This window comes from Condylura cristata, unplaced genomic scaffold (assembly GCF_000260355.1).
Source record: "Condylura cristata isolate star-nosed mole 26May11 unplaced genomic scaffold, ConCri1.0 scaffold00021, whole genome shotgun sequence".
Classification (NCBI taxonomy): domain Eukaryota; kingdom Metazoa; phylum Chordata; class Mammalia; order Eulipotyphla; family Talpidae; genus Condylura; species Condylura cristata.
In genome coordinates, this window is record NW_004567122.1 from 22,047,692 (window position 1) to 22,066,451 (window position 18,760).

General features: G+C 36.6%; 1 protein-coding gene across 1 annotated transcript in view; it reads left to right on the top strand.

Moving 5' to 3' along the window:
• The window catches only part of ADAMTS19 (ADAM metallopeptidase with thrombospondin type 1 motif, 19), a 197,011-nt gene extending 191,171 nt beyond the window's left edge, over positions 1 to 5,840 (top strand). The window contains exons 21-22 of the mRNA XM_004686504.1: positions 2,517 to 2,694; positions 5,689 to 5,840. Of these exons, the coding sequence (XP_004686561.1) occupies positions 2,517 to 2,694; positions 5,689 to 5,840 (330 nt within the window). The remainder of the gene's footprint in view (positions 1 to 2,516; positions 2,695 to 5,688) is intronic.
• The last annotated feature ends 12,920 nt before the right edge of the window (positions 5,841 to 18,760 follow it).

Below are 18,760 nucleotides of genomic sequence, written 5' to 3' on the forward strand. Positions count from 1 at the left end.
TTGGGTTAGTTATATGATTGCTCCACTTAATGATAAGTTGTTCTTAGGGCAATATTTTATCTTATTCCCTATAACCTGAGTTCAAACAGTATGCTCTTCTAATTTATTAAGATTAACCTAATCATAAAGCATAAGGGTTACAGGTTAATTTGACTGGTGAGGGAAAACTGATTTTTGATTACATAAAAAGGATAGTATTAGCATGCGTGATATGTCAAGGATTGCCTAGGTTTGCCAGTAAATGTCTAGTTTATGTCAGGGTTATTATTAGTGAAGTTTACAAATTTCTGGAGCTGGCACTTAAATAATTTGTTGTTTTTATGTCCTTCACAGGACATTAAACATAATGATCTATAAATATTTGAAAAGCCAACACATGAATGACTATTCTTAGATATTCAAGCTAACTTATTTTCAAACTTCACAGAACTTATTTCACACCATCACCAGACAGCACAATGAAAAGTCAGATAATGAAATTTATCTAACTAGCTTTACTTTCTACAGTGTCACTACTTTAAAACTGTAACACTTCAGTGATTTAATAAAAAGTCATTTTGGAACTTTTACTTTCATAGTAATATATACCTTTTAGTACAGCTGTGATACTCTAACATGCCTTGTTTATTAACAAAAGGAAAAGTAAGTTCCAGGTAAATCAGTTGCTAGAGACAAGCTTAGTGCCCAGGTCATGCATTTTAATCTCAGTCATTTTGATATTTTGTTTTAATGCCTGTCTTTAATCATAGTAATGTGCTTTGAGAAAAATAACCTATTTTCTATAATAAACTAAAAGCTAATTAAGAAATTATCTTGGGATTTTGGTCACTTCCATTTCAAACATTTGTTCATTTTCACACATTTGTAATCATTTCTTAATCACAATATGTTTCATAAAATAACCAGCAAGTGCTTGATATTGTTATTATGAAAATACTATGATTAGTCCCTAATAAAGTAAATGATTCTTAATGTGGATGATTGAAATTAAAGTTGAAGAGACAGAAAAGTCCACCCTAGAGATTCTGAGATACTACAGTGTACCGTGTAGACAATTAGTAAGTCAATCATCGGTATTTCAGGCTAAAATATAAACAAAAAAATTTTGAAAAAAAAAAAACATGAACTATAAACGTATGAGGATGATTCAAAAACATGGGACTAAATATAAAGAAAAATGTGGCTTGGGGTGATGAGTGTTTGTGAGGGATGCTTCCTGTTGTGCAAATGAAAATAAGAATCCCTGTGCCACCTGGGAGGCTCTCTCAAGTCTCAGCACTACCACCACTGGGGCCTCAGTTCCATCCCTGGCCAGGGTACTGACCCACATGGCCCAGCAGACTTCTCCTGCCTCACCTGCTGCTCGCCTCAGCAGTGTGTTGCAGTGGATCTACCTGTTGTTCTCCCCACTCTGTCTCTGGTGAATCCTCTCATCCTCCTGCACCTCTGGCCTGCACCCCTGTTCGTATATGCATAAATATATAAAAATAAATCATTAAAAAATATAAGAGCTGGGACTAGTGGTGGCAGTGAAGAACTGACAGCAAAATGAATGTAATCCTACCAATGATTTTGTAAAACAGGAATTAAAAATTGTATGGCATATAGGTAACAATCAAAAAATACTTACCAACTTCGAGTAGAATATATCAAGATAAATTTTCCCTAGCTCTAAATTCTTTAGAATTATTTTGCCAAATATGACTAGTTCTTTACTGTATAAAATATTAGCCAGTAGATAAATCATCATTTTCAAAAACATAAGCACTTAACCTTTCACACTGAATTTTGATACTAAAATAATCATAGTCAAGTTAGCATCTGTTGATTTGTGTCACAGACTAAACTTGTAAGATAAATAGAACCAAGTCACCTCTACAAAAAAATACATTTGCTGTCTTTTCTAAAGTTTGTTAAAAATGAAACTACATTTAGTTGAAAAATAGTAAATCCATGAAAAGGCTACTTATGAGAAAAATCCAAATCAGTTCATTAGTAACATTGGGTTAATTCAATCGGTCAACCAATCACTGATATTTCAGTTACACATCAGACTGATAAGCTGTCTTGGTATTACTGATGAAAGTGTTATGGCTACAGTAAACACAGTGTGCATGATCAGAGTGAAAGGTTGTTGCAAGACCCAGCTACACGCTGACCTAGTACTTGATTATCAATGACTAGAGAATTATCAGTTACTGGTTGCAAAATAGATACTAGAATTTTAACTATTTTTTTTTTTGCCAAAGTACATTACTGATGTCATTCACTGCTTTTTCCGTCTAGTGTTACTTCCCAACTTTCTTTAACCTTCTTTATCTCTCAATTGCCTAATGGTCTGCCTTAGGTTAACTAGAGGTTCTGAAGACCATCGTGCTCAAGTTGGGACTATTAGTACTTCTGACCCATGTTTTTCAATCAATTCTGGATGCTGCATGTCAGGGAGAAGGTGGTTCACAGCCTAGGGAAAGTAAGCAGCAATAAAGAACTTCTAACAAACTTTGTTTCTCTTCTAGTGCTCAATTACCTGTGGCAAAGGAATGCAGTCCCGTGTTGTCCAGTGCATGCATAAGATAACAGGAAGACATGGAAATGAATGTTTTTCTTCAGAAAAACCTGCAGCTTACAGGCCATGCCACCTTCAACCCTGCAATGAGAAGATTAATGTCAATACAATAACATCACCCAGACTGGGTAAGCAGACCAAATGGGGGTTGAGTCTGAGAAACATAAGACATGCTAGTGGCTGCTTCTGTTTAACTCATTAAAGCTCAGTTACATACTAGTTAGTTTAATTCTGACTCAGTTGAGCCTATATAACTAGTTTTGTCAGGTGGATTAAAAATTATAAAAGCTGGCCCTCCCTGGTGGCCCAGCGGGTTAAAGCACTGCACTGAGAAGCTAAAGCCACCTCTGCATGAGTTCGATTCCCGCCTGCCCCGGAGGCGACCACATGGTGTGGCAGACCTCTCCTGACCCGCCCGCTGCTCCCCTCAGCAGTATACTTCGTTGATCTGCCTGTTCTGCTCCCCACTCTGTCTCTGGTGAATCCTCTCACCCTCTGCATCTCTGGCCTGTACCCCAGTTCTGTATGAATAAATAAATCTTTAAAAAAAAATTATAAAAGCTATTTTGATTCCTGAAGCTGTTCTCACACCCCAGGCCTGAAACTACTACTGCCATACCACCAAGGTCATCTTATAAAGAAAGGAATCAGGAGCCCTCCCAGCTGGCACAAGGGCTTAAAGTGCAGCACTGTGAAGCTATAGGCAGCCACTGTACCACAAGTGCCATGCCCAGCCAGAGGTGACCCTCTCCTATCTCATCCATTGCTCCCCTCAGCAGTGTATTTCAGGCAGTCTGCCTGTTCTGTTCTCTACTTTCTCTCTGGTGACTCCTCTCAAACAGCCCTCCTCTCCCCACACCCCCTTACCAGGCTTGTAGCCAAGTTTTTGTACGCATAAGTAAATATAAAAAAAAATCAAGCATATAACCATATTATGGGCTCTGACTAGCCCTACTGCAGAACTTCATTAAAGCAATGTCTGTGAAAAGGTGAAACTGTATACACTTTGGAATCCTTCCTTGTGGTTCTGGATGCTAACTATCATTGGGAGACAAAGTAATAAAAATGGCTTTCAAGAAGGATGGGCACATGGATCTATACCAATAACTCTTTTTTTTTTCCTTCTTTAGAAACATTAATATTAAATACAAATAAATACTAATAACTGATTTAAATAGTTTTTTATGTATGGCGTATTTTCATATATCTTCTCAATTCCCATCAGGTAGGTTATGTATTTTGAGATACAGACAGTGTATGCATAATATTCATCAATTACACTGTACTTCTGTGGTGATTAGTGACTTAATAGCAGTGCTAGTTGACTATCAGTAGGGTAATTAACACCTTCAGTTTTAACCTGTGCATATTTCAAGGAGAATTGAGTGACATCAAATAATGTTCCCAAAACCTAAGACCTAAATTGTCCAACTTTTCTAGGTCAAACAGCATTTCAAATAGAGGTTTGGAAATGTAAAAATTCTTTTCTCTAGAAAAAAAAATTTTTTTTTTCTAAGACATCATTAGTTCAAACTGAATTAAGCTTAGCTAAAACAAAAGTAATCCTAAGGCAAATGTACCAAATCCATGTATTCAAAACCATTTAATCCCTTTATCTAACAATTACTTGGAATCCTTGAAATACCTCAAAACAGAAAATAATGGATTACAGGAAGAATTTAACTAACACTGCATTTAATGTGTGTATTATTATCTTCAAGGTATATCCCAAAGGATAAAGAACAGTGGTTAGAAAAATCTAAGATTTTTAAGTTAAATAATGCGTTATTAGAATACTGACTAAAGACTTATATAGACATAAAGGAACAATAGCAGAATTAATTTATTATAACAAAATAGAGTATTTAAGAAAAACTGAGTTCAAATCATTTGTATATATCCAAATTTTATATACTACATTATAACATTACAATGTTATAATATATATAAATTTCATATATATTATATACAAATTTTATACACTACATTTTATTATACACTTCAACCACTTGTGATGATCAACTTTAATTTTAAAGATCCCAGAAATAGGCCCTCCCTGGTGGCACAGCGGGTTAAAGCACAGCACTGAGAATCTAAAGCCACTGCTGCATGAGTTCGATTCCTGCCTGCCCCGGAGGTGACCACATGGTGTGGCAGACCTCTCCTGACCCGCCCGCTGCTCCCCTCAGCAGTGTACTTTGTCGATCTGCCTGTTCTGTTCCCCACTCTGTCTCTGGTGAAGCCTCTCACCGCCCCTGAGCCTCTGGCCTGTACCCCAGTTCTGTATGCACAAATAAATTAATCTTTAAAAAAAAAATCCCAGAAATAACCCTACCCAGGTATGTCACCTAAACATGACTATTATCTAGGCAACGAGGAATGTAAAGTAAGTGTGTGTATATTTTTATTTTGCTACTTTTTACAGTTTTCATAGCTATCTTCATTCCCACAGGTTATGCTGAGTACATCTTTTCAACCTTACCAGAAATCCAAAGGAAACACCATAAAGTCAAACTTAAAAGCTATTTACAATATAACTTATTGAATATACTAAACTAGTCTGCTTTAAAAAATCCATTAATAAATATATCAAAAAGTTGTGGTATGTTTATATAATGGAATTTTATTCAGTGATCAAAAAAGACAAGCCCGTGCCATTTGCAGCAATGTGGAAAGAGCCAGAAGGTGTTGCGCTAGCCTATGTCAGAGGAACAAACATGGAAACTGGATAGTTTCACTTATATGTGGTGTATACCAAAGAGAAGGTAAAGAAGCAGTCAGAACCAGCCAGGTGACCCCAGAGCTGAGGCATGCAGCAAAGGAGGGAAAGAACACAAAGGAATATGGTGATGGTTCAGGGCTGACATGGTTGGTGGGAGATCGACAGGGCCTACAACAATATGAGGAAAAAAAAAATAGGGAACAGAAAAATAAATTCAATAGTGAGAACATTATTCACTCAGTTTACTCCTTTATTATGAGTGAGAGATTCTTTGACTTTTAAGTTCCAGCTGGTAAATGAGGCAATGTGAGTATACTAAATATCCTCATTTAAATGAAACTGACTTCTACTCATGACATGGTATCTGCACATACTAAATTCCCTGTGTCCTACCTTACAGCTGCTCTGACTTTCAAGTGCCTGGGAGACCAGTGGCCTGTATACTGCCGAGTGATACGTGAGAAGAACTTGTGTCAGGACATGCGATGGTACCAGCGCTGCTGTGAGACATGCAGGGACTTCTATGCCCAGAAGCTACAGCAGAAGAGTTGACCCCCAGCAGGCTGGCTGGCACACAGCTCGATGCGATATTATTTATAAATACACACACACACTAGCATGTTTTTCCGACAAAATATGATCAGATTACATATAATTTAATCAAATTAATTTATTTCTTTGTCCGCCAAACATTCCATATGGTTTGTTTTGGTTATACAAACATTTTGACTTATATTATATGGCTTCATAATTATATACGAGTACGTTTGATCCATTGTCTGGAATGAAAATTAAACCCAATTTTTTTTAAACTTAGGGCTGTTTTCCAAGGTGCTACTTACTCTCTCCTTGCCAATACCAATCGACTATTCAGAATGCATACTAACTAACTTAGACAATACTTTCGTTATATATGGAGAGGAGTAATTTCTTTTTGGTGTTCTGAGGCAGAATTAGCCCATTTTCTATAATCTGCAGAAGATATGTCAACATAACAAACCTCATAGTGTTGAACAGGTTTTTAGAGAATGTATGATGAATTTGGTTCAGATTTAGAGATATCAGTAGCAAAATTTCTACTGTAATTATAACCTTATTTTAATGATGGGAAAGAAATGTCAAATTGAGATCTTGATCATGTTCATGAACATGTACTTGAACACAAGTATTGTAGCAATGAAACACTGTAATGATTTACACTGAATCACCATTGCACTGTTGAAATAGTGTAGAAAAACTATTATAGAAATGGTAACATCCTGCAAAAATATTTTATTTTACATGTCAGTAGATTTTAGCTTTTTAAAATAATTTGAACAAAGTATCAATCCACCCATTTCATCGTATGTTTTTAGCAGACTGATCAAAGAGTAGAGTACTAGCCTTATAAATCATAGTAAGAAAGTGTGCTAAATATTTTTTCTGCCTTTTCCCTAGAAATAACGGGGGGAAGCTTACATACTGTGGTAGTTTCAATGTGCTTTTTCCTTTAAAATTAAAGAGTTTTACAATTCTGTGAAACGTTTAAGAACAGCTTAATTTTTTTTTCTTGTGAGAAAATACTGTACATGATTCACATGATTTCCTAGATTTTTCAATAAAGTATGTGAAACTTCCTGTTGGGAGGCAGATCTTCACAGGTGTCTCAGATTTCCACATGTCTTGGCACTGTCTGCTTTTGTTCTGGAGTGTCTTCTAAGGAATGTTTGTGTAGTAAAAACCCTTGCAAGTTGTTTTAATGTGTTTCCTTGGGAAAAGGGCAGACATGCTGTCTTCTCAATATAGAAGTTTAGGTTCCTTTATTGGGTTCCCTCTCCTGTGATATGGCCCCCTGCATGCGCAGGTGTCACCTGGCTCATGTTACCTTGTGGGGATCTGGGGTCAGGGAACAGATGTAAGAAAATGTTAATTCTTTAATTACTGCTATTGCTGTGGGTAATAAAATTCTTTGTTTCCAAGCCAGAAGTCAGTGTCTTTTGCCCTCAAAGTACAGCATGCTAACTTGACAGACTGTGGTAGAACCTCATTCCTCACAGTTATTGACACTCTCCTCAAGAATACTTTCATCTTCATTTCAACATTTATTTTAATGTGGGAGGATTTATTTTGTTTCTGCATTGACCCTTACTATGTATGCCTTTTAACTGATGAAGTAAAAGATTACTCATTTTCAGCACATCTTATAAAACACAGTAAGGAAATGGAAGCTGGGAAAAGTGAAATTGTAAAAGGTAACATTCTCAATTTTATTCATTGGTTTCTAAATCCATAAGTCTAGGTAGAAAAGCAACATATACTGGTTAATAGTTCAGTGCATATTATTAGGCTTCCCATGTGTTTCCCCTCAGCGGGTACCAGAACCCAGTCTTCATTTAAAAACAAACAAACAAAAAAACAACTTAAGAGTATTCTGTTAGATTTCTGCTTCACAGTAATTCACATTGTGGTAACACCAAGATTTACATAAGCATAGAGCTGTCATTTCATAAACCATGACACAAACAAAGGGAGATGGAATCCTGCCAGTTTCTGGGCATTTCTACTCTAAAGATGCCATCCAAAATTATAAAAGATATGGGATGTATCAGAGATTCTAGGGTCACTGCTATGGAAATAATCCAAAACTTGATTAAATCGACTGTGAAACTACAGTGGCAATTTAGGGTCAACAGGAATTAGTATCGGTACAGAGTCATAATCCAGTAATCATCAAAATGGTTGATTTCCTTTTTAACTAAATAGTTCACATAAATGGAAAACTACGAGAGAGAGATTTACAGTATGAATTTTTGACAGTGTGGCAGGATCCCTTCTCAAGATAGTTTTTTTTTTTTTTTTATTCAAGGAGTTCTGTGCATGTGAACTTGGTTTTACATATAAATTGATCAAGAGAGTACAATTTCTTGGTGTCATGATTCAAATCAGACTGTATACTAAATCTAGTAATCTAATACTTTTATAAATCAAGACCAAGCCTATTGCTTTCTTAGTGCCCATCTATTTCCATTCCTAAGGAATCAATGATCCATTACCCAGCACCAAGTAGCTTTGCCAGTCAAACCAGTTCAGTTACTTCTTTTGACTCTTGCCCTTTAAGTAACCATTAGCATCTTGTCTTTAGCAGAGAAACAAAGTCACCTAAACCCTGCTCTTAATGGTATTCCATCATCATTAAATTGCAAAATCTCAGTTCTACAGCATCACTTCCTAATGTCACAGTTTTCAGGTAACAGCCACTGTTAAGTTCTTTAGGGAATCTGATGCCCCCTCCACCACTGTATTTTTCAAAGCCTTCGTACATGGAATGCCCTCTGGACTCTCGGAAGGCATAGGGAATGTGTGAGTGAGCACGTCAATTATATTAAAACAACTCTCCTTAGCCTTGTGTATACTTTCCTCTGTACTACACTATGAAAGGAAGTTTTACATCTCAGCTTTAGTTTTACATCTCAGCTTTAGTTGAGAACCACCACTGGGTTCAGTTTTTTTTTTTTTTAAAGATTTATTTATTTATGCATACAGAACTGGGGTACAGGCCAGAGGCTCAGGGGTGGCGAGAGGCTTCACCAGAGACAGAGTGGGGAGCAGAACAGGCAGGTTGAGGGGAGCAGCGGGCGGGTCAGGAGAGGTCTGCCACGCCATGTGGTCACCTCCTTGGCAGGCGGGAATCGAACTCATGCGGAAGCGGCTTTAGATTCTCAGTGCTGTGTTTTAACCCACTGCGCCACCAGGGAGGGCCTGGGTTCAGTTTTTACTAAAGTTGTTATAGTTGCTCTCAACCATGTGAGTAAAGTTTATATACAGAATCTCTACCTAGGTGAATCTTTATCCAGCATTGTATTCCCTTTGTCCTAATATAACTCCCTTAAGAAACATATCTATACATATGCTTTGGGATTTAATCACTGTGAATTAGTGAAAATTTTCCATTCCTTTACCATGTATAGGTAACTGCTTTTTACCTGATCTCCAGGACTTAAACTTGGGTACATATTTAGGAGAGAGGACAAATGGTGGAAAATCAGTAGCACAGTTTAAATGGACTCATCTCCAGGTAATCATGGAAGCCTCTGGCCCCTGACTTAGATCCTAAGTTGCGAATTTAAAGCACCAAGCTTATTCCCTTTCTCTAAGTCTTCAGCTCATATAGAAGCACTAAATCAATCCAACATTCAGCATTTCCTTTGTTCCTATTAAGAGGTTTTATTTCAGTAAATATCTGGTAACCCAGAGTCTTGCTTTTTATAGGTACTTTATTCCAAGTGACTGCAGGTGAGAATTTAAATAAGTATCTTGTCACTGTATACCAGGTCTGTACACACATTTACTACTGGAGACAGGAAGAGTTCAAATAACTCCTTCCAGGTTCCAATTTCAAAGTTCTGATCCTTGGGAAGATGTCAATGAGATGCTATTAACTCATTGTAGCTTCCTCCTTTGTTGGTCCACAGTCAAGGCTAAGAGTAGCCTGGAGTTTGTTACTGGTCAACAGGACCAACAGCTGGACAGAAGAAGTGGAAATGTAGCTCATGAGAGGAAAGGTAAACTGGAAGCACTTTATGATTCTGTCACTGCACCTGACTGTGACAGCTAAATGGTTACTATTTCCATGTTGCCTTCCAAATCTCTCTTTTAGTCAAATCTAACCCATATTCACACAAAGAAATGAATTGTGGGAAAAGCTGTTTGCTTTGTAGCTACAAGTAGCTTATATAACTAATCCTCAAATGACTTTTTATCAAATAACTGAAGTTAAAATTCATACTCACATGCTCTATAACAGTACATCTCTTGTATTTACTTAATATGTGCTAAAAGTTCTGTTAAACGACTACACCTATTAAATCTAATAGCAACCTTATAAAGTGTTATTAATATTTACTTTATGGCTAAGGAAACAGATTCAGTAACTAGCCCAAGAACAAAATTCAGCTGGATGCAGCGCTCTTAACTGCAAATTCTCAATACTTAATTACCTTGATAAACTCTTATTAAGTGATTTTGAAAATACTTTATAATCAATGTATAGGATTTCTTACATAATTACAGAGTTGCATTGTAGTCTGAACTATCCAACTAATTTTAAAACTCTTGTTATATAATTTGATGAACTCCAAATGCTCATCTTGACACACTATGTGTTTTGTCCAGAATTACTTTTATACATTTAAGTTGGTCACTGGAGTAATTTCAAAAGAGGGGAAATGAATAATTTAAAAAAGGAGTGAATTACAGTTTTGTGTAGTGTTCCATGTTTTATTTATTTTTACCTTTTAAAAAGATTAACTAGGAGTAAGAGAAAGAAGAGGGTCACCTACATTATCCCAAGAGGCAGGAAAGTTTCTAGTTTACCATATTTTATTCTATTTCATTTCCAATACTAATGGTTCCCAAAAGCAGTAATTCTAGTTTCAAATTCGAGTAAATGTTTTTGTAAAACAGTGGAAAGAACAAGAATTATCTGCATTTAGGTGTTGAAAAGGTACAGATAAACACATTTCAACCAGACTATCCTCACAATGTATTTATTTTTCCTTGTTTATATCTTTTCTCACTCTGGTAAAGATGTTAATAACAGACAGCGAATAGAGAGCCTATGCCAGTATTTGTATAATATTCTCAGGTAAATTATCTGTAATAGTGAAAAGGGAAACAATGAAATAGGAGGCATTTGAACAAATAAGCCTGGAAAGTGCTAGAATTGAAGAAACATGTTTCAGCTTTCAACAGGGTTGGAAATGAAATAGAATAAAATATGGTAAACTAGCAACTCTCCTGCCCTCTTGTGACTATGTAGGTGACCCTCTTCTTTCTCTTATTCCTAATTAATCTTTTTAAAAGATAAAAATAAAACATGTTATTTTACATTACTACTGTAAAATAACAGTATGTCAAACAATTTCAGCAGTAGGAATCTTTTCTCACTGAACATGGCTGGGATACACACTGGAAAACAGACAAAGACACAACATGAAAGGGTTTCATTAGGGTGTTCTATGACTTACATAGATAAAGGTTATCTAACAGGGCTACTTTCTGATAATTTATCAGCTAGTTTAGGAGCCCATACAAGAAAACTAATTATCACAAATAAAACCCAGTAAGATGAGAATATTAAAACATTGCTAAGACTGTCAAAGAAGGGGAAAAATGTATCTAAGTGGGGAAATATGTAGAAGGTTTATGAAAAGTTTAAGCATCAGTAATGGCCAATGCAAGAAGGCAGAGGCTGAGAAGACATCAATGTAGGAAGAATGCAAGCTCACTTCCTCCCACAGATACAACAAATACACATCCCACATTTGGAATAATTTCCTCCAAAAGAGAACTTGAAGATTCTCTGAACATCTCATCTCCAAAAGATAAAAATGACACACAGATATAGACAGCAGAAACCCAAGCATGGCCTCTTCAGTTGCTTCACCTCCAATGCTGTAATTAGAATAAGGCAGGGTCTTATAAATCTAAGCTTTTTCCCCACAAGTGAGTGATTTGGGCCAGTCAGTGGGCATTACAGTTCTAGGGACCTGCAGCGTGATGAACCTCCCAAAAGTAAAACCAATGGGGCATAGGTCCAGGAGAACCACAGGACTCTGGGAAACAGAAAATCCTTTCATAAGGCATGTACATAGGATCACTTGCTCTGGGACCCTGAGTAGAGGTGATAATTTGTAAAAAAACATAGGAACTATGTTTGAACAAAATTAATTTACTGAGGCTTGAGTAACTGGAAAAGAACAGAGTAATGCTAACAAGCTCAATAACCTAAGTAGAGATGGGCAAATTCTTAGTATTATCATACGAGACTAGAGAGAAATAAAAAACCTGAGCAGACCAGTAAGTCAGAGAAGTCATCAAAACTCTCCCCAAAATCCATAATGAGATGGTTTCATAAGTGAGTTCTACCAAAACTTTAAACATGAACTAATACCTCATCCTGCTCAAACTCTTCCAAAAACTTTTGAGAGAAGGAATACTTCCAAACACATTTTATGACATCAATGTTATTTTAATATCAAAACCAAAGAGAGAAAATACAAATTAAATTATAGACCAGCTTCCCTAATGAGCACAGATGCAAAATCCTTAATAAAATCTTGGCCAAAAATATCCAACAATGCATCAGAAGAATTATACATCATGACCAAGGTGGATGGTTAACATCTGAAAATCAAGCCAATTTACCACACCACCACCAAGATAAAAACCATATGATCATATCAATAGATGCCAAGAAAGCATTAGATAAGATTCAAAATTTATGATGAAAATTCTGAAAGAAATTGGGAAAAAATGGCACATATTTACATAATGGAAGATACATGTAACAAACCCAGAGTTTAACTTCATTTAAAGTGGTAAAGTTTTACCATTAAGATCTTGTACAAAACAAGGATGTCCTCTCTTCACAACCACTATTTAACATAATATCCAAAGCCCTAGCTAAAGCAATTTGTCAAGAGGAAAATATAAAAGGAATTCAAATTGTGAGAGAAGTAGTAAAGCAATCATTATTTGCAGGCAACATGATAATGTACACAGAGAACCCTTAAAGATTCCTCTGAAACACTAACAATAAACCAGTTAAGTGCTAGGTTATAAAGTCAATACACAAAAGTCATTTGCCTTCCTATATGCAAACAATGAGCTAGAAGAAAAAATTAAGGAAACAGTTCTGGTCCTCTCTGGTGGTACAAGGGGTTAAGTCTCTGTACTATGAAGCTATCAGCAGTCGTTGTAGCATGAGCTTGCACCTCAGTCAGGGAACTGACTCAACTGGCACAGCAGTCCCCACCTATTTCAACTGCTGCTACCCTCAGCAGTGTATTTCTGTCACTCCACCTGTTCTGCTCTCCATTGTCTCTGGTGGATACTCTCACCCCTCTACTCTGCCCCATAATTCTGGCCAATACTCCAGCTCTTGTATGCATAAATAAAATAAATCTTATATAAAAAAATTACATAACTCCCATTTACAATCAGATAAAAAAAATTAAATACCAGGCCCTCACTAGTGGTGCAATTGGTTAAAGTATAGCACTATGAAGCTATCCATAGCCACTAAAGCACCCAATTAGATCCACAACCAGGGAGGTGACCCACACGACATGACAGACCTCTCCTGACCTGCCCACTGCTTCCCCAGCAATGAACTTCATCAATCTGCTTGTTTGATTCCCCACTCTGTCTCTGGTGAATCCTCTCACCTCCCACACCTTTGGCTTGTACCCCAGTTCTTGTATGAATAAATAAATAAATCTTCAAAAAAATTAAATACCTAGGAGTAAACCTAGTAAAGGAGGTAAATGAAATCTACAAGATATAAAAAGAAAGCTATAAAGCATTAATTATTAAGACAAATAGAGACATCAAAATATGAAAAGATGTTCTCTGCTTATGGGTCGGAAGAACATTTTCACAAAGTCCACCCAAAAATATGCACATATTCAAGGCAATACCAATATAAATTTCAATGGTATTTTTAAAGAAATGGAACAAACAACTGTAATTTATATGGAATCACAAAAGATCCCAAACAGACAAAACAATCTTGACCAGGAAAAAAAAAAAAAGAGGAAGACTGTGGGCGTCACAATACCAGACTTCAAACTGTATTACAAAGCCATAATGATTAAAAACAGTAGAGTACTGCAACAAAAAGGCACACACCATTGCAACAGAATTAAATATTATAAGTAAACTTAAAAACCGATGTAAATGAAAACTCTGAGACATTAAAGTATGTAGGAGACATGCACACAAAATTGGAACAATTTTCCCTATTCATGGTTTGGAATAATTAACATTGTTAAAATGGCAATGTCCCCCAAAGTACTATACAGATTCAATGCTATCCCTCCTAGGGACCCAAAGGTATTCTTCAAAGACACAGCATAAACATCAATGAAATTCATATGTAACAACATAACAACCTGAATAGCCTAGCCAAGGGGGGGGGGGAGAAAAAACAAAACAGACTTCAAACTATACTACAAAGTACAGTAATCCAAACAGTGTGGTATTGTAACAAAAATAGACACAGACCAACAGTTAAGAGTTAACAGCAAGCACTAAACCTGAACCTTTGTGGACAAAGGAAGCCCAAGTGTCTACATGGCAAAACTAGAGTCTCTTCAAATGGTGTTTGGAAAATGTGACACATATATTCCAAAGAATGAAATTAGAGCAGCATCTCTAATACACAAAATTTAGCTCAGAATGGACTAAATGTAAGAAAGTAAGACAAGAAAATAACCAGATAAAACAGTCCAAGACATTATCGTAATGTCTTTGTGATTTTTCTCTAACATCAAGACAACCAAAAGTGACTATAGGGGTGCTCCCTGGTGGTGCACTGGGTTAGGATGCAGCACTGCAAGCTAGCACTGTCACTTCAGTGTGAATTTGATCCCCAGCCCCTAAGGTGATCAACACAACACAGCAGACCTCTCCTGTCTTGCCTGCTCCCCTCAGCAGTGTATTTCGTATATCTGCCTGTTCTGCCCCTCACTCTGTCTCTGATGAATTCTCTCACCATCTCTGCACCTCTGGCTTGTACCCCAGTTCCGCATGCATAAGTAAATAAACCCTTACCAAAAAAAAAAAAAAAAGTGGCTATAAACATACTGCACTACATCAAACTAAAAACCTTCTGCACAGGAAAGAAACTATCGGTTAAATAAAAAGAAACCCTATCGAGTGGGAAAATATTTGTGCATTATACATCTCAGAAAGCACCAATATCCAAGAAGTATAAAGTATTCTCACAACTCAGCAGAAAGAAAACAAGTAATTCAAGCAAAAAGTGGGCAGCAGAACTAAATATGGACCTCTCGAAAGATGTGGCCAATGTACACATGAATAAATGTCCATCATCACTGCATCAGGAAAAAGTGAATAATATCCACAATGAGGTATCACCTCAGATGTGGGAGAATGGCCCATACCAAGACCAGAAATAACAAGTGCTGGCAAGAGTGTGCACTAAAAGGAATCCTATTACAGTGTTAGTGGGAATATAGATTGGTCCAGACCTTATGGAAAAGTTTTCTCAGAAGACTAAAAATGGACCTGCCATAGAACACAGTCATTCCACTCCTACATTTTTACAAGTAGAATACAAAAACAGTAATTCAAAAGAAAATCCACCCTTCCATGTTTATTGCAGCACTATTTAAAATAGTCATACTATGGTAACAACCTAAGAACTCAAAAAGAGGAGAGTGGGTCAAGAAAATGTGGTAGATACAGAATTGAGTAGTAATCAGCAATCAAAAAAGATAAAACACCCTACAAGAACACACAAATGGAAAAGATAGCCCCTGCTCATGGATTGGGAGAATAATCATCAAAATGGCCATCCTACCAAAAACAATATACTATCCCAATAAAAGTCTCGATGACATTCTTCAATGAAATAGAACAAATATTGATGATATTCACATGAAACCACAAAAGACCTTGAATAGCCAAAACTCTCACTCAAAAGAACTAACAGATACATCACATTCCCAGATTTCAAGCTATACTACAAAGTCATAATAATCAAACTGCATGGTACTGGAACAAGAACAGACACACAGACCAGTGGATTTGAATAGAAAACCCACATATAAACGCACAGATTTACAGGCAGCTAATCTTTGACAAAGGAGCAAAGAGGATACAATGGAACAAAGAAAGTTTGTTCAACAAATGGTGCTGGGAAAACTGGGATGCTACATGCAAAAAAAAAAAAAATGAAACTAGATCACTACCTCACACCATGTACAAAAAATAACTCAAAGAGAATTGAAGACCTAGACATAATGGAAATCATAAAATACCTAGGACCAAAGATGGGTAAAATACTACACGACATAAACCTCAGTAACATCTTTAAAAATAAAGCACCCAAAGCAACAATACTGAAGGAAAGGATAAACAGATGGGACTACATCAAGTTAAAGATTTTCTATACAGCAAAAGAGACATTATAAAAACAGACATCCCACTGATTGGGGAATAATTTTCTCACACAATGCTAAGGATAAAGGATTGATCACAGAGATATACAAAAAAATGATGAACCTCAACAAAAATAAACAACCTCATTAAAAAATGGGCAGAAGAACTAAAAAGACACTTCTCCAAAGAGGAAATACAGATGGCCAACATTGTGGAAAACATGTTCAACATCACTTGTAATAAGGGATATGCAAATTAAAACCACAAAGAGATACCTCACCCCAGTGAGAATGGCACATCTTCAAACAACTAGCAATAACAAAAGTTGGGGAGGATGTGGAGAAAAAGGAACTCTCCTGCACTGCTGGTGGGAATGCAAACTAGGACAATCACTGTTCTACTATGGAAAATTGTTTGGAGGTTCCTCAAACTTCAAAAAAATGGAGCATCCCTATGACCCAGTAATCCCACTCCTAGATATCTACTCAAAAGACACAAGAACAATGATTCAAAAAGACACCTGCACCCCCAAGTTTATTGCTGCTTTATTTATAATAGGAAAGACTTGGAATCAACCCAAATGCCCAAAAGTAGATGACTGGATTAAAAAGACATGGTACATATACACAGTGGAATATTACTCAGCAATCAAAAAAGATAAACTCATGTCTTTTGCAGCAACATGGATGAAGCTGGAAGGGATCATACTTAGTGAAATAAGCCAGAAAGAAAAAGAAAAATACTGGATGGCTTCACTCATCGCAGGAGCATAAAGGACCAGGGGAGAAAAAATTAATAATGAACAACTATATACCAGAGACATTTTATGGGGGTGGAATGGGGAATGGGATCAAAAATGGGGAGGAAGGAGTGCACGGGACTATAGTGATGGCACACAGGTGAATCGGTGATGGGAAATCCACGGGGATTATAACGGAAATGGAAAAAGGCACAAAATGATGTAAAAATAAACTATTATAATAAAAAGAGATAAACCCCTGTTATTTGTGGCAACATGATAAAGCTGGAAGGGACTGTACTAAATGAAGTAAGCCAGAAGAAAGATAATTACCAAATTATAAAACTAAAAGGGTCAGGTAATGTTGAATTTAAGACCTCTTGAAAGCTGACCACATATCTGAGATATCCAGAGGGAGGAGAGATAGGGTAAGGTGAAAACAGGGAGAGAGCACCATGGACTGTGTTAGTAGCTTATGTAGTATTTTCATGGTGGGTGCTCTATAGGACTTAGATCTCAAGGGGAAGATCCCATACTTCCAAAATACTAGCAGTGTGTGTAAACCAATGGTACATCAATTAAAAAAAATAATATAAAAACAAATAACCTGGATTAAAGAGTAGGCAGAGAGTCTGAATAGTGGCCAACAGGTACATGAAAGATGTTCACTATCCCTAATTACTAGGTAAATGCACTTAAAAACTATAATAAGCTGTAACAACCATTAGAATGGCTATCATTAAACAAAAACAAGAAACAAGAGTAGGTGAAGATGTGGAGAAAAGAACTGTTGCACACAGTGGAGGGAATATTTTTAAAAATGCAGCCATTATGATAAAACAGTATAAAGACTGCTCAGAATGTTAAATATAGAATCACTATATTCACCAGCTATTTTATTTATGACTATCTACAAACCAAACCCAAAATTTTTTTTTTAACAAAACCCACTAATTTAAGAAGATATGTGTATCTTCTTAATGCTCACTGCAGAATTTACAATACCCTAGACATGGAAATAACCAAGGATGGAGGAGTGGTTACAGAAGATGTATACACAAAAGACAGTCTTGCCATTTCTGACAACATGTATTGACCTTGAAGTTATTACACTTAGTGTAGTCAGATGGAGAAAAATACTGTATGCTTCTGCTCCTTTATGGAACATAAAGCAACAAGGCAAATGGGCTAACAAGAACAAACTCTCAGACATAAATTGCACTGGTGGTAACCAGAAGGGAAGTGGGCTAGGTGAAGTCAGGTGGTGAAAAATATAAATGGTGTTACTGAACGGAAATGGATAGAAACTAGACTTTCAGTGGTGTAGGGTGTATGAGGTAGGGTGTACAGCTTGCATTATAATGCTGTACACCTCAAATTTATATAATGTTAATCAATTGTTACCTTAATAAAAATTCAGTTAACAAATAGGAAGGAGTTTCTAGGAACAAGGACTGGCAAAAAATCACAGCTTGGGGGTCAGACAGGCAATACCGGGAGAGGGAACACAAGCTCGATTTCCTAAGTGTGAGTCATGCAGGCTCCAAGGAGAAGCCATGAGGGATAGTAGAGAGAAATGAGAACTCATGTTTAGGGGGTAAGAGTAGAAAAGGGATGGTGAGAGGAAATGAAGAATTATACTTCTAAAGTCATAAAGAGAGACACTGTAGAGCCCTTTCATCTAAAAAAGAGGGAGCAATCTAAAGGAAAGAGGCTTAAGAAAAACAAAGCTTGTTTCACCTACCTCATCTTTTGGCTAAGGAAAGGGCCTGATCAAATGTATTTG